We start from the raw sequence: 24,712 nt of genomic DNA on the forward strand, positions 1-24,712 counted from the left end.
ACAGAAAAAGTGTAAAGGGTAAACCCAAAATAAATAAATAAATAAAACCTAGAAACAACCCAAAAAAATCAGCATGCCCTATCAATTCGACAAGGAAAGCCAATTATGCTGAATATTTGAAAAGCACATCTCCCCCTGAAGTTCCTATTACCAATCAACAAAGAGAAGCCAAATAGTGAATCTTTTCCCAAACCTACAAAAATGATAGCTTCTTCCCTCAAAAAAAATCTGCACGTTTTGTTCCATCCACAAACCCCAAAATAGAACAAATAGGGAACAATTCTATAACTCTTTACCTTCCTTTTTTCTTGCCAAAACTGATAAAAAGAATTGCCATAAACTCCTCCACTGCCTTTGGACAAACCCAACATTCCCCAAAATAATTAAATAACTTGTTCCAAATCCTCCAGGCGAAGTCACAATGTCAGAAAAGAGTGGAGCAGTTTCAGAGCAATTAAAACAAAGCAAGCATACATATGGAGAGAGAAAGCCTTTAACAGTCCTCTAATCTATAAAAAGTTATTGGTATTGATCCTATCAAGCACAACCAGCCAGAGAAAAGCTTTGATTTTAGGGGGGAGCACTTTGGCCTTCCAAATAGTTTTATAGAGATAAAAACAAAGACCAGAGCTAGCCCACATGCTTTTGACAAGGATTGCATTTCAATAGGAATTCCATAGCATTTTTCTAAAATGTGAAGTTGTAATATCCTTGGCGGGGTGTCCTTTATGCAAGTGCTTTCCCTCCAGGATGATTCCCACAAATGCCATCTTCGCAGCCTCACTTTTGTCAGCAGGAAGGGATCTGTCCTTTAAGTAAAAGGAAACTGGGTCATTCGACATGTAAAGGAAACTAGGACTTTCATCATGGTATTTGTTGCCACTATATTTTCTTCTTCTTCTTCATCTTTCTTTTGACCCCCCCCCCCCCCCCCCTTTTTTTTTTTTTGGCTTAGCACACTTGTGCCACTATTCTATCTCCTTTCTCCGTGCTCCATTGGAGCCAATTTTCAGTTGTTGCAGTCCACTTGATTCTAGATGATGATGTCGTTGCCAACTTTGAAAGAGCACCAACTTTGGCATTCTATGCTTAGGGGGATCGAGGATATTCTGAAAAATTTCAACTGAGTTATTTCCCCTGAAGGCAACAGTAAGGTTTTGTTTCATTATTTGTTCCTTTGCTTCGAAGTTCTTCAAGTAGCTGCTTCAACAGACACCAACTATGAATCACTGTTGACCTCCGGGTTATTGAAATGAATATTTCTTTTTTCTTTTTACCATACCATATAATATCAACTTGCCTATTTATTTCTCTATCTTAAAAGTTAAAAAAATCACATGGTTCCCATAGTTTTCTTGATTGCTTTCCCCAAGTCTAATTCTCATGTGAATTACTTCAGCCTTCCAAATAAAAAAAGCGAACTTTGTCTTAAATTTTATATAATGAAATGAAAATCTCTATAATCAAGGCTCACTGTTTCTATTTCTATGTTAAGCACTGTGTCTAATTAATTAAAGGAAAATCTCATTAAAAATCAAAAAATATTTTCAATTAAAACATAAAAGAAATATTTGTAGTTAAAAATTTTCCTCAAATATTTTTTTTATTAATTAACATTATAATATATAAACTAATTATTATTAAAGAACTTTTTAAGACACCAAAATATTTTTACACATGCAACACACATGCTTTGAATAGAACAACTTATAACTAGCAAAACATTATTGAGTTTAATTGATTTTAAACCTTTCATAAATTTAAATATTATAGCCCTAAAAAATGATCTAGCGAGTCTTCAAGACTAGGAGAACAAGAAGTAGCTTATATGGTAAAGCCCCCATGCAACAATGATATCACACATTCAAATTGTTGCATTCATTAATCAAACCAGCTTATAATGAAAAAGGATTAAACATCTATAAAAAAAACAAAAAATATTTGTTTAACACAAATTAGTCAAGGAATAACCATACAAACATCTAAGATATAAAGGGTCGTTTGGTATCATTGTCAAAAATTAGAGAAACAAAAATCAAAAATGAAAACCAAAAACTAGGAACAAAAATTTAAAACTAAAAACTAGCAACCTATGTGGTTAACATTTATAAATAATACAAATTAAAATTTTAATTAAAAAATGAATCATTTCATCTTTAAATCAAATAATATTATAAAAATATGATTAAAATAATAAAATTACAAATAATACACATTCAAAAAATCACTATTATAAAAAAAAAATTTATTATAATTATTTTACTAAATTGTTCTACTTTCAAATTTTACTTTACAATAAAAATTTTATTGGACATAATAATTGAAAAATAGTAAAGGTATTTGTAATAGGCTTTATTATTATTTTTTGAAATTTATGTATATTTTTATTTTAATTATATTTAAATTCATATGAACATTTCATTTTCATTCAAATTTAGAAATGTATAAAATGAATAATTTAATCCAAAAAAACTACTTCCGAGTATTAAAATTTCTGACAATAGGTTGTCAAAACAACTGGAAACCATAAAATCTGGTTTTCAATTTTTTGACGAACAGCTGAAAACCGACAACAAAAACAGAAAACTAACAACATAAACAAATTGCGTTTTTATAATTTGTTTCTTCGCTATGAAGAAACAAAAATAGAAACAGAAAACAACGACACCAAACAGACCCTAAATTAAACCAAAAACAAAAAACAAGATCTAAACTATCGAGCCGGCTAATTAACAATTGTATTAACATTTAGCCACTATTTGGTTCATTAGTATCTTGGTAATCATCATTGATTACACAAGTCAATCATTAAAATCTAGGGGTGGCAAAACGGGTCGTGACCCAACGGGTGACTTGTTACCCGCCCGTTTGGGTTTTGGAACTAAGAGTGACCCATTTATAAAAGGGTCAACCCAAACCCAACCCAATTAAAAAACAGGTTAGCCGGGTTTGGGTCCGGTACTCGCTGAGTCACCCTTTAGCTTTTTATAAAAAATATTTAAATTTTCTATATATGTATAAATTATGATATTTGATGAATGTATGATGTAGCATATATTTTTTAAATAAAAAGAGATAAGATACAAGTTATATAACTACATTTTTTGAAATATTTAGATGAAAAAAAAATGATAAATAGGTTGTAAGTAATATTTTTTAAATTTCAAATCACTTTTTCTAAAAAATATTTAAAGAGAAAAATAAATTAGATAATAAATAAGTGTTACTAACTCACAAATGTTAAGAGTGAGAAAGGATTAAATGAAAAAATAAATGTGTTTTTTTTTTCAAAAAGAAGATTTATCTCAATTTTGGTGAAATTTTAAAGAAAAAAATTAAAATAAATATATTATATATTTCTTAACGAGTACTTAAAGTATATCAGCTTCTAACCTGTTTATTAATTGGGTGGGTTTAAATTTGTGATTTGTTCACCCATTGGTAAACGGGTCAATCCAAACTCAACCCGTTTAAGTCCCACTCGTTTATGACCCGACCCAAACCTGACCCATTGACATGTTTTGACATCCCTATTAAAATCAACGTTTTAAAAGGCATAATCGAGGCTCGCCTCAAGGCATGGCATGTCTAGAATGCCTTGAGGCTCAATCTCAAATTCCAAATTCCAAAAAGGTTAATACATTACATGCTAAGGCTTATGCATTTGTAAAAAATGTACGCCTTTTGCGCCTTTTTAATTGAGGATTACGCATTTTGGTTGTGATTCTCAAGTTAGATTGGGTTAGAAAATTTTACCTACATGTTTATATAAATGAATGTCATAATATGAATTGATTTCTAAACCTTTCTAAAATAAATGACTTAGATCATGAAAATAATTTGAACTTTGTAATAGTACAACTATCTCTTGTCATGATTTACGTCATGGATTCATGTTAGCAAATTTTGAGCGGCCAACAATTTGTTTGTAAAGTATGTTTAATTTTCTTTACATTATATGTGTGTTTTTCTTAATTTTTTTCTTAACTTTTAGAATATATGTAATTCATTCACATATTTTTTATCTAAAAATAAAATTCTTAGAAGGCTTATGCCCCAATGCCTCAAGCCTTATGCCTTGCTCTTAAGAGTTAAAACGTCTCACCTTATGCCTTTGCCTTTTAAAACATTGATTAAAATCATAGTCACCATCTTCACTATTATTGGAATTAGTGTATTAAATACATATTTATGTGCTATCAAAAAAAAATTTAAATAGATGTTTGTAACCTCGAACTAAATATTTATGTTTGAAGGTTGAACCACATAATGAACAACAATTTTTTAGGCTCATAATTTTGTTAGTGTAAAATTAGATCAAACAACTAACTGAGTTTTTTCCTTGTACAAGTCATACAAGACAAAAATCAAGCCTATAGAACAGGTAATTTGGTAAAAATTTAAAAATACTATGTATTTAGGATTTTATGATCCTACCACTGATCCTACTTTGATCCTATCAATATGTGATTCTACATAGGATCAGGACCATAGTAATAATGATTTTAACAAAAATAACCACAAACAAACAAGTCTTTAGGCCCACTAGGTGTTGCTAGCTACAAGAATTATTTTCTATCATCTGCGCAATTCAAGTCAAAGGATAACATCCTTTGATAGATGGAAGATTGTCAAATCCTTACCTATCACCTCATGATTTTAACAACAAAAAACAAGCATTGAGTCTCACTATGTGCGGTCAGCTACATAAATCCTCTTCTACCATTTGCGTGATTCAAAACAATATCCTTTGATTGATGGCAGGTTATCAAATCGTTACCTATTGTCTCACTCTAAGTTATTCTAAGTCTACCCCCCTCTTCCTACACTAACATTAAGTCGCTCACGTCTCACTAGAGCATTATATGTACTCCTCCGTTGGACAAACCCAAACCACATTAACTGCCTTTTCTTTAACTTATCATCTAAAGGTGCTAGGCCTAACTTAGCATGAATATATTCATTGCTTAATTTATCTTCTAATTTATACGATTTATTTACCTTACCATTCTCATTTTGACAACTTTTACACATAGTATAATTGGTCTAATAGCCACTATAGAACTTTCCTTTTAATTTTAAGGGTACTCTATGATATTCAAAAAACAAAATGATTATGATGATAATAAAATTACACATGTGCATGTGTTGTGTGTGTGTATGACCCAACTGAGTAGAAGAGTATTAACCTGTAGGTTTATCTTCTGTTGATGTCTCCACGTGCACCCCATCACCATTTTGTTAATATCAATATCAAGTAGAGGCACTGCAAACTTAACTTCCTCTGGCTACACTAAAATTCAAAGGCATAGAAACCACAAAATATAGTCAAAAGTCAACACTGATGGAAGAACAACTACTGCATGTTCAGGAAATGAATTGAAACAATGTGAAAGTATGTTCCTTTCAGGAATACCTTGTCAATGCCTGAGCTCATATACATTTCAATTCCCTGCAGAATGATGGAAATTAAGAAATAATCTTATGCTCAATCAAAAATCATAATATATATATATATATATATATATATATATATATAATGTAAACAGCTACAAACTTGTGATCCAGGTTGAGAACGCATTGATGTAAGAAAGGCAGCTAGGCATTGAATGGATTAAATTGACCATCATTGGATGACAATTTCAAAAAATAGGGTTGAAAGTTTGTTGGGTTCTAAGCCTGTTGAGATTATGTGCATTTAATTAGTTAGGGCTGTGTTTATGTGGAAGGTCTGTTTTTTAATTGCAAGTTTTAATGGTTTTTATACAATTAGTGAAGGGTTCCGTCGTAATTTTCCTACTTCAAATTTTTCTTATAAATAATTCCTTGACACGATAGTTAAGTTGGTTGTTGGTTATTAAATTTAAGTAGATGTGTTTTCCCCAAGTGACCACACCACATTACTCGTATGGTAAACAAGAATTTCTCCAACTACTAAAGCTTTTCAGCCTTTTGCTAATAAAGTCCTCGAGGCAGGAAGAAAACACAGAATTAAACTGCAGTCAAGAAGCAAGGAACAATTAATAATGCTTATCAGGGCGTCCTCGAGCCACAAGGCTACCAACTTTGCGAGGGTAGGGGGAGGGTCTTCACAGTGAAAATAGCCTTACCCCTGCTTTTATGCAGAGAGGTTGTCCTCCTTGGACTTGAACCCTTGACCATTGGTCACAAAGGAGCAGCCTTACCGTTGATCCAAGGCCCACCCTTAAATATAATGCTTATCAAAAAAACCAAAAATAGAATAAAAATTTACCCTCTGAAGCAAATATAGGAACAGCCTTATGACATTCAACAATTAGCAATTCCACAACACTACAGATTATAAAAACCAAAGTCAAAATATCCTAGGTTAATGAATATGCATTTTTCGTTTTATAACACAAAGTTTCCTTTTGAGAATGACAATCACTATGACAACTGATGAATAGCACAATTGATGCTACTTGTCCAATATTTGTATAAATGATAGTGTTATTATAAAATTTGCATGAAATTTGTAACAAGCCAATGTATCAAAACTCAAATGGATTATCTTTTTTCTACCCCCTAAAAGTTGGGCAAAGCATGATTTCCCACCATCACATGTCAAACACTCAAACCCACACAATACAGAATGCACACATAAGTACTGATCATTACAAAGTGTCACAAGCCAAGTTGTTCAAAGTATAATGCTTGCATGTGACATCTTGTCTTGTGCATGTGGATGGGTGATCATTATGTAAATAGTATTGTAAGTTTTGCTCTCTAAGTAGGACAATGGCTTAGTCAAAAAATGGGAGCATGACTCCTCAATCAGTTTGATGGTTCCTAATGCCAAAGCTAGAATAGCAAATAAAACTCTTTAGGGGAGGGTGATTGTTCATCAATCATTGTAAAATTCACTAGCTATTGTAACATGTTTAGCCTTCTTGCCTTCCCTGAATAACTTTCTTCTATTCTAGCTTTGGCACTAAGAAACATCAAATAATCGGCACTAAGAAACATCAAATTATCCGGGGAGCTACTCCTTGTTTTTTGACAAAGGCATTATCCTACACAAGAATAAACCTACACTACTATTTACATGATAATTACCCATCCGATATGCAAAAGACGCAGTCACAAGCAGGCATAATACCTTAAAGAAGCTTGTGAAGGGCCAAAAACTTCACACCTTGTGTAAAGCTGCGCGGCACTAGTTATATAGCACACTAGCTAACTAGTCATCCGAAAGTACACAATAGTCTCACCCACATGAACAGATTCACAATTATCAAATACAAAGTAAGTGGAGGCAGTAAACAAGCATGTATGTAAACACAAGTCACATGGTAAATCAGAAAGCAACACAACTCATTATTCACACTTCTGCAGGCAACATTCGTTTACAATATTTAAACATTTACAATAGCTAGTGGGTTTACTAAATGTAGAAACATAGCAAAAATGTACAAACATGGATAACTTTGAAAAGTATAAAAAGGTGAGAAAAGATGCAAAAAATACTGTTAGTTAAACTAAACATAGATCATTTAATAATTGTATGCTAGATTAGATGCAAAGGAAGGGGAAAAAGATATACTTAAACTTGCTATGGCTAGAGAAAGAAAGAGTAAGGATTTTGGTAATTTAAAATGTATAAAAAGTGAGGATGATGCTGTCTTGGTTAAGGAAGAAGACATAAACAAAAGATGGTAAAGTTACTTCAGTAAACTATTTAAATAACAAATCAAGTAGAACGCTTAAACTTAGAATTGACAAATGAGGAAAAGACTAAAAATATGATATTTATTCACAAGATTAGAATTACCAAAGTAAAATTTGTATTAAAAAAGATTAAAAAAATGGAAAAACCATAGGACCAGATAACATCCCAATTGGAGTTTGGAAATGCTTAGGTGATAACAGAATTATATGGTTGACTAATTTATTTAACACAATTAGAGAAACTAAGAAAATGCTAGACAAAAGGAGAAAAAACACTTTAATACCTATATACAAAAATAAAAGAGATATTCAAAATTGTAATAACTATCGTGGAATTAAACTTAAGACTCATGCAATTAAACTGTGAGAAAGGATAGTTGAACAAAGATTAAGGCTAGAAACAAAAATCTCAAAAAATCAATTTGGTCTTTATGCCTGGAAGATCTACTATAGAAGCTATATATCTTTTAAGAAGATCAATGGCCAAGTTTAGGGAAAAGAAAAGGGACTTGCATATGGTATTTATTGACTTAAAGAAAACGTATGATGGGATATCTAAGGAAATTCTATGGTGAGTTTTAGGAAAAAAAAAAGTGTATGTAGTAGGTATACTGATGTCGGATATGTACAATGGAGAAATGACTAGTGTTAGGACTATAAGTAGAGAGACTACAGAATTTTCAATCACAATAGATGTACATCAAGGATCTACTTTATATCCTTATCTTTTTGCTTTAGTGATAGATCAACTGACTAGGAGCATCCAAAATGAGGTTCCATGGTGTAAGTTGTTTGCCGATGATATTGTCTTGATTAATGAAACTAGGGGTAGAGTAGAGTCTAAATTAGAATTATGGAGAAAAGCTTTAGAACCTAAAGGCTTTAAGATAATTAAAAATAAGAGAAAATATATGAAATGCAATTTCAATTTCAGTAATAGTAAGAGGAATATTGAAGACAAAGATAAACTTGATGATGAAGAAATCAATAGCACTAGTAGATTCCAATAGCTTGGACCTATTATGCAAGCTAAGGGAGAAATTGAAGAGAATGTAACGCATATAGTTAAAGTAGGTTGGATAAAATGGAGAAGTGCTTCAAGTGTGCTTTGTGATCGTAAAATACTCTTAAAATTAAAAGGAAAGATTTATAGGGTAGTTGTAAGACACGCTATACTATATGGATCAAAATGTTGGCCAACCAACAACATATCCAAAAAGTAAAAGTTGTTGAAATGAGAAAGCTTACAGGGATGAGTGGCATAACATTAGAAAATAAATTAAGAAATTAACATATTCGCCGTAAGTTAGACGTGACTCTTATACAAGATAAGATAAGGGAAGAACAACTCAGATGGTTTGAGCACTTACAACGTAGGCCACATAGTACGTCAGCGAGGAAGAGTAAGTTAGTTACTGTGAAGAGCAATAAAAAAGATAGGGGTATAGAAATTGCGGAAGTGACTTTCATTGATACAAAGATGTCTTATATCATGTAGTTGTAACCATCTTGATTTCCTTGACCAGACTAATTGATATATAAAGGAAGTCATGTTGTTGTAACCATCTTGATTTCCTTAACCAGATTAATTGTATTTTATCTCTTGTAAATCTGCTAACCGATAGATTAGGATCTTCTTGTTACGTTATTTGAATATTTTTTATATTGTTGTGTGTTTGAATTTGTAACCGCAATACTCTGTACAATCCTAATATATAGGACTTCTTCGTATCAATGAAAGTCACTTCCGCAATTTCTATATATAAAGGAAATCATGTTGTTGACATGTTGTAACCATCTTGATTTCCTTGACCAGATTAATTGTATTTTATCTCATGTAAATCTGCTAACCGATAGCCTAGGATCTTCTTGTTACGATATTTAATATTTTTTATATTGTTGTGTGTTTGAATTTGTAACCACAATACTCTGTACAGTCCTTATATATAGGACATCTTCGTATCAATGAAAGTCACTTCCGCAATTTCTATATGGTATCTAGAGAACGTTCCTCTAACGAGTTTTGTTTTTTGTTCCTCATGGCCGCATCCCCTAAGTCTATGATTGTCAATAATTCTGAACTTACTGGCAGTGGCGACACTCATCTTGTTGCCATCAATGCGGACTCCCAGCTTCCTCTGAAACTAACCCCTTCCAACTTTCCTTCATGGCGTGCCCAACAGATGTCCTTGATCATTGGCTACGATCTGCAGGGCTATCTTGACGGCACTGTCTGTCTGTCACCGACGCTCCCCACCAACACCTCCTCTGCCGGATCATCTTCTGCATATGTCCCCATTCCGGCCTTCTGGCGTGGGTTCAAGTAAGATAAGTTGATCCTTCACGCCATCTTCTCGCATCTATCTCCGAACCAGCGATGCCACTCATTGCTGCTTCGTTCATTACTCGTGATGCATGGTCCAAGTTGCAACGATTGTATACCAACCGTTCACATACTTGTGTTATGCAGCTTAAGGAGGAGTTGACTCTCATTCAGCGAGAGTCCCACTCAGTCTCGAAGTATCTCCATGCCATCAAGGTTTTTGTTGATGAACTTGCAATGATTGACTCTCCCGTCTTAGCGGATGACATCACTCTTTATGTCTTCAACGGCTTCAATCCTGAATTCCGTAATATTGCAGCACCTCTTCGGGCACGTGAGACTTCTCTTACGTTTGAAGAGCTTCATTACATGCTGGTTTGGCCACGAAAGTTACTTGAAACATCTTGAAGCTTCCAAACTCCGCCCTAGTTGCTACTGCAAACACCACTCAGTGCCGCACTACCACTTGCAAATTCAACCTCAAACAACGCTCCAGAACCGATTCCTCTAGTCAAACTCTAGTCGCTATGTTCACAAAGAGCAGTCTGGTAAGCCCCACAATGTTTGTCAGCTATGTGACAAAGTGGGACACTCGGCCAAGACTTATCGCTCGATTTTCGATGAGAAGTCTGTGAATTGTGCCACTATTTGCAGGTCCAACGACAAGAAGTGGCTTGTGAATTCAGCTGCCTCCCACAATATTACCTCTAATCTTGTCAATTTATTTGTTCACTTGTAGGATGATGGCACGGATGAGGTAGTCATTGGCGATGACTTAGGTTTGCGAGTCACACATGTTGGCACTATGACTCTTCCCTCTTCCTCGAAACCCTTTACATTAGCCAATACTCTTTGTGTTCCTAATATTCACAAGAACTTGATCTATGTTCATAATTTCACTCGTTCCAATAATGATTATCTCGAGTTTCACCCATTTCATTTTCTTGTGAAGGATTGGAGCACGGGGGTGACTCTTCTTCGCGATAAATGTCAGGATAGTGTCTATCCAATGTCAATGGTTTCTCCCGCTACCAATTCTTCTGTTTTAGCACTCATTGGTGAACAAACATCATCTGACACTTGGCATAGACAACTTGGGCATCCGTCGAATAAAATTTTTGATTTCGTTATTCGTCGATTTTCTCTTCAAGTTGTAGTGTCTTGTACCCCTTTAACATCTTTTTGCACTGCTTGTCAATGCAATAAAAGTCATAAATTGCCTATTTCTTCCACTTCGCTTATTAGTACTCATCCTCTTGAATATATCTATACAGATCTTTGGAGGCCTGCGTCTTCCACTTCAATTGAGGGGTTTCATTTTTATGCATTATTTGTTGATCATTTTACCAAGTATTGTTGGTTGTTTCCAATCCGTCAAAAAAGTGATGTTCGCTCCATTTTCTATCGGTTAAAAGGGCTAATTGAAAAACATTTTGGCTTTCAAATCAAGTACTTATACTCGGATAATGGGGGGAATATCATGCTCTTCGACAATATCTTTCTTTTAATTCCATTAGTTGGCTAACCACCGCTCCTCGTACACCTCAACAAAATGGTACAAGTGAACGTCGGCATCGTAACATCGTCGAAATAGGCTTAAGTCTATTGAGTCACACGAGTCTTCCTCCCTCTTATTGGTCCTATGCGTTTTAGGCAGCGGTTTATTTAATAAATCGTATGCCCACTACTATTTTAAAAAATAAGAGTCCATTCGAGTGTTTATTTGATCGTCTATCTGATTACAAGTTGCGAATTTTGGTTGTCAGTGTTACCTATGGCTAAAACCTTATTACACAAGTAAACTACAACCAAAATCAACGCCTTGTCTCTTCCTAGGTTACTCAAGCTCACAAAATGCCTATAAGTGTATGGACCTTGATACATCTCGCATCTACTTGTCTCGACATGTGATCTTTAATGAATATATTTTTCCTTTTTTCTTCCTCTGCCCATGTCATTGTGCCCTCTCTGTCAGTACACAAGATCTTGCCATACCAGCAATACCTTCCATTGGACCGATAGCTGCAGGTGTGGCGGGTGGAGTTATTTCTGTTGGCCAATATTGAGCAAGGGAAGAATATGGCTAGGAAAATGGAGTCGGAGCTGCAGGAGCGTTGTCTGTGACGATGGCAGGAGAGGAGGGTATCGGTCCAATGGAAGGCACCGTGGTATGCCAAAATCTTGGGTGTTAGCACCTAAAACTGACAGAGAGGGCACAGTGACAAGGGCAGAGGAAAAAAAAGGAAAAATATACTCATCAAAGACCACATGCCGAGACAAGTAGATGCAAAATGTAGGCAGTAGGCCCCCAAAGATTTGTATAGATATATTCAAGAGGATGGGTACTAATAAGAGAAGTGGAATAAAAAGGCAATTTATGACTTTTATTGCATTTACAAGCAATACAAAGAGATGTTAAAGCGGTACGAGACACTATAATTGGAAGAGAAAATCGACAAATAACGAAATCAACAATTTTATTCAACGGATGCCCAAGTCGTCTATGCCAAGTGTCAGATGTTGTTCGTTCAACAATGAGTGCTAAAATAAAAGACTTGGTAGCAGGAGAAGCCATCGACATTGGATAGACACTATCCTGACATTTACCGCGAAGAAGAGTTGCCACCATGCTCCGATCCTTCACAAGAAAATGAAACGGGTGAAACTCGAGATAAACATTAGAGAACAAGTTCTTGTGAATATTAGAAACACAGAGAGAATTGGTTAATGTAAAGAGCTTTGAGAAAAAGGGAAGAGTTATAGTGTCAACATGTGTGACTCACAAAGCTGAGCCATCACCAATGACAACCGCATCTGTGTCATCATACTCCGAGTGAACAGATAAATTGGCAAGATTAGAGGTAATATTGTGGGAAGCAGTTGAATCCACAAGCCACTTCTTGTTATTAGACCCACTGGTAGTGGCACAATTAACAGACTTCTCACTGGAAATTAAGCGACGAGTCTTGGTCGAGTGTCCCACTTTGTCACATAGCTAGCAAACAATCTAGGGCTTACCAGACCGCTCTTTGCAACCATAGCGACTAGAGTTGGTGCAATTCTGACCAGAGGAACCAGTGCTGGAACGTTGGTTGTGGTTGGATTTGGAAGCAGTAGTGCGGCACTGAGTGGTGTTTGTAGTAACAACCAGGGCAGAGTTGGAAGTTTCAATACGTTTCAAGTAGCTTTCGTGGCCAACTAACATATCATAAAGCTCTTCAAACATAAGAGAAGTCTCACGTGCCCGAATAGATGCTGCAATATCACCGAATTCAATACCGAGGTCGTTACGGACATAAAGAGCGATATCATTCACTGAGACGGGAGAGTCAATCACCGCAAGTTCATCAACAAGAACCTTGATAGCATGGAGATACTCCGAGACAGAGCGAGGCTCTTGTTGAATGGAAGTCAACTCCTCCTTAAGCTGGCATAACACGAGTACGTGAACGATTGGCATAAAATCGTTGCAACCATGCTTCACGAGCAGTGGACGAAGCAGCAATCAGTGGCATCACTAGTTTGGGACAGATGCAAGGATGGCGTGAAGGATCAGCTCATCTTACCTGAACCAACGCTAGATGGCTGGATTGGGGACATCTGTAGAAAATGATCTGCAGAGGAGGTGCTGGTGGGGAGCGTTGATGACAGACAAACAGTGGTACCGTCAAGATAGCCCTGCATATCGTAGCCAATGAGCAAGGACATCAGTTGGGCGCGCCATGAAGGAAAGTTGGAAGGGATCAGCTTCAGAGGAAGCTGGGAGCCGGCATTGATGGCAACAAGATGAGTGTCACCACTGCCAGTAAGCTCGAAATTATTGACAATCATAGACTCAGGGGATGCGGCCATGAGGAACAAAAATAAAAAAACACTCGTCAGAGGAACGTGCTCTAGATACCAAATAGAAATTGCAGAAGTGACTTTCATTGATATGAAGATGTCCTATATATAGGGATTGTATAGAGCATTGCGGTCACAAATTCAAACACACAACAATATTAAAAATATTCAAATAACGTAACAAGAAGATCCTAGGCTATCAAATAGCATATTTATAAGGGATAAAATACAATTAATCTGGTCGAGGAAATCAAGATGGTTACAACTACATGATTTCCTTTATAAGGGGTAGACCTAAAATGAGATAGTAAGGATTTAATAGCCCTAAATTTATCAAACAAAATTGTCCATGATCGCATAGATTGGGGAAAAATGATTCATGTAACCGACCCCACCTAGTGGGATTTAAGACTCGATTTGCTGTTATTTGTTGTTGTATTATCCTATTCAAACAATAAAACTTACACTACTATTTACATAATAATTACCCATCCAATGTGCACAAGACAAGTTGTAACAAGCATAATATCCTAAATAAGCTTGGTATTAGGGAGTGACAATGTAATGGGAAAAGGGGGGAGAGAGATACTGCTATAATTGTATTCTCCAGGGATTTAGAATGAATATATAATTATCTGTGTTAACGTTTGTATGGTTATTCTCTTGGATTTGAATAATACAAGTAGTCCTTTTCAGAGTGTTTTTTTGCCTTAGATTGTGATATCCTTGATTGTTATGGTCTTATTCTATGTATGAGAATATATTACTCGTGTGATATCCTATTGTTCCTTGTTTTCCTTGAGTATTGAGACTCACCTGGCGCTCATGCTTGCAGGCTTGAACGTGTGAGATTTGGCTGACTTGTCGAGGGACAGCTCTCAACGAGTGCCACACGGCCCTTACTTGAGTCCCATTTTGGGGGTCCGTAACAGTTGGTATCAGAGCACAGTGTGAGCGAGCACCATGAGTGGTAATATAAGAAACACGTCAGGAAAAGTGGAGCGCATTGAGGCGCTTGAGACAAAACTTGTAACCCTGGAGACAACGTGCAGTGAACTCCAAGGGTTGGTGGAAACATTGATAAAAGAGAAAGGCACAAAGCTTGAGGCTGCTGAAGAAAACCCCAGAGAAAATCTCTATGGGGTATCAAAATTTGTAGAGAGACTTGAGGAACTTGAAAAATTCATTCCACGTGTGAAATCCCTGGAGAAAAGGCCAAGAGAGCTTGAGACCTTCCAGAAGAGTATCGAGCAATTGGAAGCCTTTGAGAGTAGGCTGGAACATATTAAGGGCATATAGCCATCTCTTTCGTCCCAACGGGGAGTGCCAATAGAGCTTAAGGCCTCCTTATGGGAGCTAACGGTTAATTTTGATTTCCTTGCAGAAGATGTTAAGGAGTCCATTACTGCTTTAAAGGAAGATTCGAATGAGATGGGCAATGTCCAAAGTGCTATGGACCAGGTTCAAAGGGATTTACAAGAGATGATGGTGAAAGTGAATGCAGTGGCACAAATAGCCCAAAGGCCGGTTGCAGATCCAAGTGAAGGTTTTCAATTGAAGGTACCGAAACCTAAAAGTTTTGGGGGTACGCGAGATGCAAAGGAACTGGATAATTTCTTCTTTGATATGGAGCACTACTTCATGTGCTCACGAGTGGATCTAGAAGTGGATCGGGTAAATATGGCAACTGTATACCTGGTTGGGGATGCAAAATTGTGGTGGAGAACTAAATGGAATGATATTCAGCACAATAAGTGTGTCATTTACACTTGGGAGGGGTTGAAACAGACGTTGAAGACCCAATTCTATCTAGAAAATATGAAGTACATAGCAAAGTGCAAAGTAATGAAATTGCAACAAACCGGCTCAATAAGGAGTTATGTACGGGAATACCAGGCCTTGATGTTGGACATCATAGACATAACCGAATCGGATAGACTATTTCATTTTCTCTGAGGTTTGAAGACATGACCAAAGAATGAACTGCGCTGCTGGCAAGGTGCTGGTGATCTCTCTTCTGCCCTCGCTGATGCTGAACGGTTGGATGATTTTTCAGACAATTCTGGGAAGTGAAGTTTCCCTACGTCCGCCAATAATGATTCCAGACCCAATAAAGTGTATAACCCACAAATGGGAGAAGGAACTGGGAGACAAATAGTTCTTGGAAAGATAAAAGAGCGCCCATGAATAGGGAGTAGAGGGGGAGACGAACGGGTGGTGAAGAGCGTCAAGTGCTGGTCTCATGTTTTCTTTGCACAGGACCGCATTGAGTGGCGGAGTGCCCTGAACGAAAGGCTTTGAATGCTCCTTCAAGGGGAAACCAAAACCCCGACAGCATCCCCAAAAGAACAACAGAATATGGTGGGAGCATTGAGATTTTTGGGGGCATTAGAGCGCCAAGTAGTTACCAACAAGTCTCAGTAGAAGGGCTTAATGTACGTTGATCTACTTTTGAATGGAAAGAAAATCAAGGTCATAATTGATACAAGGGCCACCCATAATTTCATTGCTAATTCAGAAGCCCAACGGTTAAAATTACAAGTAGATAAGGATGTGGGGAAGTTAAAAGCAGTGAATTCTCAAGCGTTAACCACGGTGGGAGTTGCACCTAAAGTAGCCTGCCAAATGGAGTTGTGGTTTGGAACAGTTGATTTCACCGTGGCACCCCTTGATGACTTTGATGTGGTATTGGAGATGGATTTTCTTAAAGTGACACGCTCAATGCCGATCCCAACTGTGGATTGTCTTGTGATAATGGGAAATACACCTCGTGCGGTCCCCGCAGCCTACAACAATTTCGATGAGAGAAAGTTACTTTCGGCCCTCCAATTCAAGAAGGGAGTAAAAAAGGGAGAACCTTATTTTGTGGTTCTACCAATAGTTTCAGAAGATGAAAAGATAGGGAAATATCCAGTTGAAATTAAGGAAGTTTTAGAAGAGTTCAAGGAGGTAATCCCAGAACAGCTACCTAGGGTTTCACCACCTCGACGACAGATTGACCACGAAATTGAGCTTTTGCCGGGGGTAAAGCCGCCAGCACGTGCCCCTTATCGAATGGCACCGCCTGAGTTAGCTGAACTTAGAAGACAACTGAATGATCTAATTGCAGCAGGATTCATCCGCCCTTCAAAAGCACCTTTTGGGGCCCCATTATTATTCCAGAAGAAACAAGATGATCGTTTGCATTTGTGTGTAGATTATCGAGCTCTTAATAAGGTGACGGTTCGCAACAAGTATCTCATTCCACTGATTGCCGAATTTTTGATCAGTTAAGTACAGCTAAATACTTCACTAAACTGGACTTGAGATCGGGATATCATCAAGTGCGCATTGTAGAGGGAGATGAACCGAAGACCACTTGTGTCACTCGGTATGGAGCATTTGAATTCCTTGTCATGCCTTTTGGGCTAACAAATGCACCTGCTACCTTTTGTTCTTTAATGAATCAGGTTTTTTGGGACTACCTTGATCAATTTGTGGTCGTTTACCTTGATGACATAATGGTTTTCGGCGCATCCTTAGAAGAACATAAAGATCACCTTCGGAAGGTTTTTCAAAAACTCCGAGAAAAACAGTTATATGTAAAAGGAGAAAAGTGTGTTTTCGCTCAAAAGCGTATTAAATTCTTGGGGCATATCATTGAAGAGGGCCAGATACAGATGGATTCATCTAAAGTACAAACCATCAATGAATGGCGAGCACCTACATCCGTTAGAGAACTGCAATCTTTTTTGGGCCTAGCCAACTACTATCGAAAGTTTATAGAGGGGTACTACAGAAGAGTTGTATCACTAACAAATTTACTGAGGAAGGGGGTACCATGGGGGTGGTCAGAAGAGTGTCAATCAGCATTTGTTGAATTAAAGGAAAAGATTGTATGAGATCCTGTGCTAATCCTTCCTGATGTGACAAAGTCGTTTGAAGTACAAGGAGATGCCTCAGACTTTGTATTAGGGGGTGTTCTTTTGCAGGAAGGGCATCCAGTTGCTATTGAAAGTAGAAAATTAACGAGTGCCGAACAGAACTATACAGCACAGGAAAAGGAGCTTCTCATGGTGGTACACTGTCTCCGGAAATGGATGCACTATCTCTTGGGGTCCAAATTTGTGGTAAAAACCGATAATGTGGCAGTTACTCACTTTTTGTCACAACCTAGACTAACTTCAAAACAAACCCGTTGGCAGGAGAAGCTAGCTGAATTTAATTTTGATTTTGAATACAAAGTAGGGAAGACGAATGAAGTGGTCGATGCTTTAAGTAGAAAAATCGAATTGGCAACATTGAAACTCATCAGTCATTTATCAACTAATAAGGTGGCGTTACCTTTGAAGAATCTTATCAGGGAACATTTAAGTACAGACCAGCAGGCGCAGACACTGAGCAAACTAATAGAAAAAGGGAAGACACGACAATTCTGGGTAGAAGATGGACTAATAATGACTAAAGGCAGGAGAGTCTATGTGCCCAAAGCTGGAAACTTGAGGAAAACCTTACTAAAAGAGTGTCATGATACATTGTGAGCTAGTCATCCGGGATGGCGAAGAACTCATGCCTTGATTACACAGGGGTACTATTGGCCGAATATGCAAGATGATGTGATGAGTTATACCAAAACTTACTTGATCTGTCAACAAGACAAGGTAGAAAGAAAGAAGACCTCAGGTTTATTGGAGTCATTGCTATTTCCTGCCAGGCCATGGGAGAGTGTCTCTTTGGATTTCATTTCCTCGTTGCCAAAAGTAAAGGAATATGACACAATTTTGGTGGTGATTGACCGGTTCTCAAAGTATGCAACTTTCGTACCAGTCTCGACGCCATGTTCAGCAAAGAAGACAGCTCAGTTATTCTTCAAGCATGTGGTGAAATATTGGGGTGTTCCAGAAAGCCTAATCAGTGATAAGGATGTCAGATTCACTGGGGGATTTTAGGGTGAACTCTTTCGCTTGATGGGTTCAAACCTTAATTTGTCCACCAGCTACCACCCATAGACAGATGGTCAAACCGAAAGTTTTAATGGGATGCTGGAAGAATACTTGCGACATTTTGTTAACTCAAATCAGAAGAATTTGGTTACTTTACTGGACACGGCACAATTTTGTTTTAACCCTATGAAATCTTCTGCGACTAATAAAAGCCCTTTTGAAATTGTGACAGGTCAACAACCAACTCTCCCGCACACTCTGGATGGTCCATACAAAAAGAAATTGCCCGAAAGCATACCAATTCACGAAAAATTGGTTGCAAAACATCGAAGTCACCCGAGCTCAGTTAGAAAAAGCATCGAAGAGCATAAAGAAATGGGCTGACAAAGGGAGACGACCATAACAATTTGAAATTGGAGATCTAGTTCTTGTAAAAGTGCCGCAAGAGACATTTCGATTTCTTTGCGGCAAGGATAAAAGGCTTTTACGCCGTTACGAAGGTCCAATCAGAGTGATCGAGAAGGTGGGACATGCATCTTATCAGCTTGAACAACCCGAGTGGATGAAAAGCCACAGACGTACAGTCCATCCCGTGTTTCATGTAAGCAATTTAAAGTCATTCCACACTGATGAAGCAGATCCGCACCGACAAAAGGTAAGGAGATCAACAATTTCCAAAAGGCAACCTGTAAACAAAATGTCCACGAGATCATTGAAGACAGAGTCGTCAATGTAGAAGGTCGTCAACAACAACAATATGTGGTTCAGTGGCTGGGGCTGGGGGGAAAAGAGAATAATTAGGAAAAGGCAGAAAACCTTCAGCATGCCATACAGAAAATTGAAGATTTCAAAAATTCGAAGACAACGACATCAACTTCAACATCAGCAGAGTGAGACGGCCTTCTACAACACATCAATGAGGACGTCGATAAAATGAATGGGTGAGGATGTTAGGGAGTGACAATGTAATGGGGAAAAAGGGGAGAGAGATACTGCTATAATTGTATTCTCCAGGGATTTAGAATGAATATATAATTATCTGTGTTAACGTTTGTATGGTTATTCTCTTGGATTTGAATAATACAAGTAGTCATTTTCATTATGGTGTTTTGTTGCCTTGGATTGTGATATCCCTGATTGTTATAATCTTATTCTGTGTATGAGAATATATTGCTCGTGTGATATCCTATTGTTCCTTGTTTTCCTTGAGTATTGAGACTCACCTGGTGCTCGTTCTTGCAGGCTTGAACGTGTGAGTTTTGGCTGACTTGTCAAAGGAGAGCTCCCAACGAGTGCCACACGGCCCTTACTTGAGTCCCATTTTGGGGGTCCGTGACACTTGGCTCATGAGTCATGACACAAAGTCTTAAAATGATTATATTTTTTAATAGATTAGTATCTAAAATACTTAAAATAAAATATTTCTCTCAAACATAAACCACACGATGGCTTTCCTATTGAGTAACTGAAATATGCCAATAATTCTAAGCACCACCAAAATTTTATCTCTCAACAACAGCCTCCAACCATCCTTGCATTTAATTCTTTATACTCGCCATCAATGTTTAAAAGGGGGGAACATGTTAACCGGTGTTGTGCAGCATATGACATAAACAGACAAGTTGCCACTTGAAAATGAAGGACTCAAGTCGATATCAGCATTTGTCAGCACCATTTTCATGTTCTTTTGTCATTTCCTTCATAATGTTCCACATGCCACAACAAGCAGCCATTCTCCACAGTTTCACCCTTTGTATATCTATTTTTTCATGAATGTTATTTATACAATTAGGCGTGGTGCCCTCTGTTTTAACACTACCATTTTAAACAAAAAATCAGCAGCACAAATATCACCAACTTCAATAACTTTAAATTTGTTTTCTCTTCATGAGGAGTGCTCATTAAGAATATGTGTATTTCACTTTGTTTATCAAAATACATCATTTTTTTCAAGAACTTAAGAAGCTCTAGTAAGAATTGAGGGAAGTAAAAATAATTTAGGATATGTAACAACGGCATTCTTTCCTACAAATTCCTATTATGGAGCTTTCATCAAGCACAGTGAATTTGGGTATGACACCTTCCTGTGAAAGGTTTGGAAAACCAAAGCTCCTTCGAAGATTGCACTTTCTCTTGGCATCATATTTTACAACTACACAACTTGCCAAAAATGGAAGATCTTGGCATTGCAACAAAACGGGAGTTGGTTAATCACATTCTTTCGCATTTTAAAAAAAATGATTGCCAGAAGTTACCGAGAATTGATTTATACTATGCTGGGCATTTGTTGGGTGCCATCCAAATCTATGAAAGGAAAGCTTTTGCTTGGCAAGGGTGAATTAGGAGAAAGACTATGAAAAGGAGTGAAGCAGGTTTCACAGATTTTGAAGGAAAGATAATCTCAAAGGCTCAAACACTTGCTTTTGGGATGGGAGCAGTTTTACCGTAAACTCTAATGACGTTGTGGATTTTTTCAATGCCTCTTTTTAATTCTGATGTTGATGTAATGCTTGAATTGTGCTGCGTCCAGTTTTCTTGGATTTCTAATTTCTCTTCCCGGAAATCCTTATTATGAATTTGCACTTCTACTGATAAAAAATAAATGCATGCAACATAACTGAGGAGTCAATATTTTTTACCTCCCGCGGAAGAATAGTACTAATTTCAAATTTTAATCTATCATCATCGACTTCTCCAGCCCGCTTTCTCTGGTAGGCCCTGTACTGATCCCTTTACCCAAAACATATAAAACTTCATGAAAAAATTCAAATTTCAAAATGCTTGAATGTTTAAAAAATAAATACTCAAAACCCTAACCTAAGCTCAAGAATGAGAGACAATAACCGGGAAGGATCTTTGCTATTCCAATCACAAATAATATTCTTGGGTGACTTATTAGAATCACCATCTCCTTCACTTGTCGCTCTAAATGGTCGAAATGTCTCATCTTCTGGCGCGAATACAATATCTGGCGCGGCTAACGGACACTGTGCATTGTATATCACATCCCCTAAACATACATCAAACCATCAAAATGGCCGCAAGAAACAACCTTGAAATCTAATACTTAAAAAAAAAAATCCAAGAAGTTTCACTAACATCTAAGATAATCAAGGCAGAACGGGATGAGTAAGGTGAACCGATCGAGCAAGCCATGAGCCTTAGAACCAGACCACATATGATCAACCTGAAAAATCAAATAAAAATTATAGTTCGTCGCATACTTAGAGAAAACAACGAAAACAGAGTTCGCCAAAACCAAACCTGTGATCTAGGGTTTTTTTTGTGCATTTGTGAAGAAACAACAATAACAACAACAACGAAGTTCGTCAAAACCAAACTTGTGATTTAGGATTTTGTTTGTGCATTGTTAAGAAAAAGAAAAAGAAAAAAAAAACACTAATTTGGTGGGATGAACAAAGATTTACCTTTATGGACAGAGGAGAGTGAGTGAGGAGGTAAGTCAGTTGGGCACCGATGATAGGTGGAAAGCCATCGGAGGCCATGATCGTTGGGGGCTTCTCCGGCGGCACAGAATCGGGTTAGGGTTCGAACGCCAGCGATTCAACGGAAGTAAAAGTGGAATAGATTGCGAGAAGAGAAGACTGTATGTAATCCTGGGAGATGAGCAATCTCGTACTCTCGGATACTCCTCGTCTTTGATTGACTGACCGTTCGGTACTTTCACTGACGACGTTGCTCAGTTGCTCCCAAGATACACTGTCACTGATCTGTCTGATCCTCTTTCGTTCCAGGAGAGAGAGCCCTACTCTTTGGACCGACTCACTCAGATTGTTCGAATTGAAAAATATTTGGTGCATCTGTTGTAAAATTTAAGATGCTAAATGATAAAACTGGATACCAAATATAATTTCATTTGTATTTAAACTAAATTAAATAATTATAATTTTTTTGTCTTATAAATTATATTCATGATAAAATTATATTAATCCGAAAATACCAATTTACTAGTTTAGTAATGTACAAAATAATTCCTCTATTTACTAACTCTCTCAAAATGTTTAAATTCCTTCAAAAGGAATATCTAGGCTAAGGTTGAGGTTGAAATAATTTTGTTAAGTCATGCAATTAATTTTAGGAGAGCATTTTGTAAATGGTTGTATTAAAAAAAATCAAAACTCATAATGAAGTAATTTAGATTGAAATCTTTTGCCCATGTTGTGTATTTCAATTGGTGTGTGCGTTTTTTTTTTTTTTTTTTTTTTTCACACTCTCATTGTAATTTGTTGGCTGAAAACCAAATCTATAAATAGTTTTATTTGTTAGTTTAATTTCTTATTAATTGATTGTAATTGGGTAATATAGGAGTTAAGTGTCTCAGGTTAAAACCTAGGTATATATACATTAATATATTGCTGCCAAAAATTTAAATTGGGAGAATAGAATGGTTGCCGTGCTTGTGTTTCTTTGTGGATTTCTTGTTTTTGTTTATTTTTTTCTTTGATATTGATTAAATAATATTTCACTGAGTTTTGTTTTTCTACGGTTGGTATCAAAGCCTACATTCAAATATGGCAGGGATTCAATCAATGATCTCACATTTCGATGGTAAATCAAATTTTGAATATTGGTAGATACGTATGTAGGTGCTCTTTGAGTTCCATAATTTATGGGACATTGTGGATCAAGGTTACGAAGAACCAGAAGACAAAACATTTTTACCGACAGTAGAGAAAACGAAGTTAGTTACTTCTAGACAAAAGAACGTCAAGGCCCAACATTATATTTTTCAGGCCATCGATCCTATAATTTGTAATAACCCGAACCGTGATATAGGGAATTAATTAATTAAAAGAGGGGTAAATTGGTAATTAAGCAAACTTCGTCGACCAAGTCAAAGTTCGTCGACGAAGTCTTTGTAGTTCTCAGCGACGAAGTGCAGAGTCTCGTCGACGAGGAGTAGCTGGGTCAAAGGGTTATGAATAGATATTTTTATTACTTCTCAACTAAGAAAAGTCAAATTCTCTCTTTATTAATCTAGAAACTCAACCTACTCTATATCTCTCTAGATTTCTTCGTTGTATGTAGTGAGAATCGTAGATCCGACGTTACCACGAGGATCAAGGAAGGATTCTCTACAAGTTCTACAGATTGAAATTTCATTTTGGGCATTCTCGGGTTTTGGCCCAAAATAGAGGTAAGACTCAATTTTCAGTTCTGATTCGGTAATCTTGTAAGTAACAGAGTTGTGAACGAGTTTTGTACCTTGAGTTGTAGGTTTTGGAATTCGATTCGCGGTTTAGGGTCCTTGGAGTTTGGGATTTGTTATTCGGGGAAAGGTAAGGGGATTCAGTTTATGTTGGTTATTTTTGAAATCATACTCGATAGAACTGTGGTTCACGGTCCTGTGTGTGTTTTGGTTACTCATTTGGGAAAATCTAATGGGTAAAATTGTGGGTTTTTATGTAACAGTTTTTGGGAAAAAATGGGTATTGGGCTGCAATCCAAGGTTTTGTTGGAAAACCTTTGGTATACTGTGTTATGTATTGTGTTAGGGATGGTTATGCATTGACTTTATTAAATTGTATATGTTTGGAAAATCATGATTTATAGATTACCAAATGGATGTGATTTGTTTGGCAAGAGTGTCCGGCTTTATATACGAAGGCGTGTGTTTATCGCCTGCCATGTTTGGCAAGAGTGTCCGGTTCTATATCTGAGGGTGTGAGCCTTACCGACTGATCACCAAAGGGTATGGATCCACCAGTTTGTACTGGTACGATGCCATGGGAGCCTGGGGTTTGCCATGTGTCGAGGACGCCGTGTATCACGGGCCGGCTACGGGCCGACGCCGGGTATTGCGGGCCGGCTTTGGGGTGAAGGGTGTGACAACACCGGGTTACTTGATCATGTGTGTATGCGTGTATGCACTGTTTTGAAACTATTTTGTGAAAGTACTAAAACTGCATTTAAC

The 24,712-nt window shown here is 37.0% G+C and overlaps 1 protein-coding gene across 1 annotated transcript in view; it reads right to left on the reverse strand.

The window, feature by feature from the left end:
- The window catches only part of LOC131161434 (uncharacterized), a 36,585-nt gene extending 13,954 nt beyond the window's left edge, over positions 1-22,631 (reverse strand). Inside the window, exons 1-6 of the mRNA XM_058117184.1 lie at positions 22,206-22,631; positions 21,877-21,964; positions 21,595-21,787; positions 21,417-21,507; positions 5,417-5,452; positions 5,190-5,288 (exon numbers count right to left, since the gene is read on the reverse strand). Of these exons, the coding sequence (XP_057973167.1) occupies positions 5,190-5,288; positions 5,417-5,452; positions 21,417-21,507; positions 21,595-21,787; positions 21,877-21,964; positions 22,206-22,283 (585 nt within the window). The 5' untranslated portion in view covers positions 22,284-22,631. The remainder of the gene's footprint in view (positions 1-5,189; positions 5,289-5,416; positions 5,453-21,416; positions 21,508-21,594; positions 21,788-21,876; positions 21,965-22,205) is intronic.
- Positions 22,632-24,712: the final 2,081 nt, after the last annotated feature.

Source organism: Malania oleifera, chromosome 8, assembly GCF_029873635.1.
Source record: "Malania oleifera isolate guangnan ecotype guangnan chromosome 8, ASM2987363v1, whole genome shotgun sequence".
In the NCBI taxonomy this organism is placed as follows: domain Eukaryota; kingdom Viridiplantae; phylum Streptophyta; class Magnoliopsida; order Santalales; family Ximeniaceae; genus Malania; species Malania oleifera.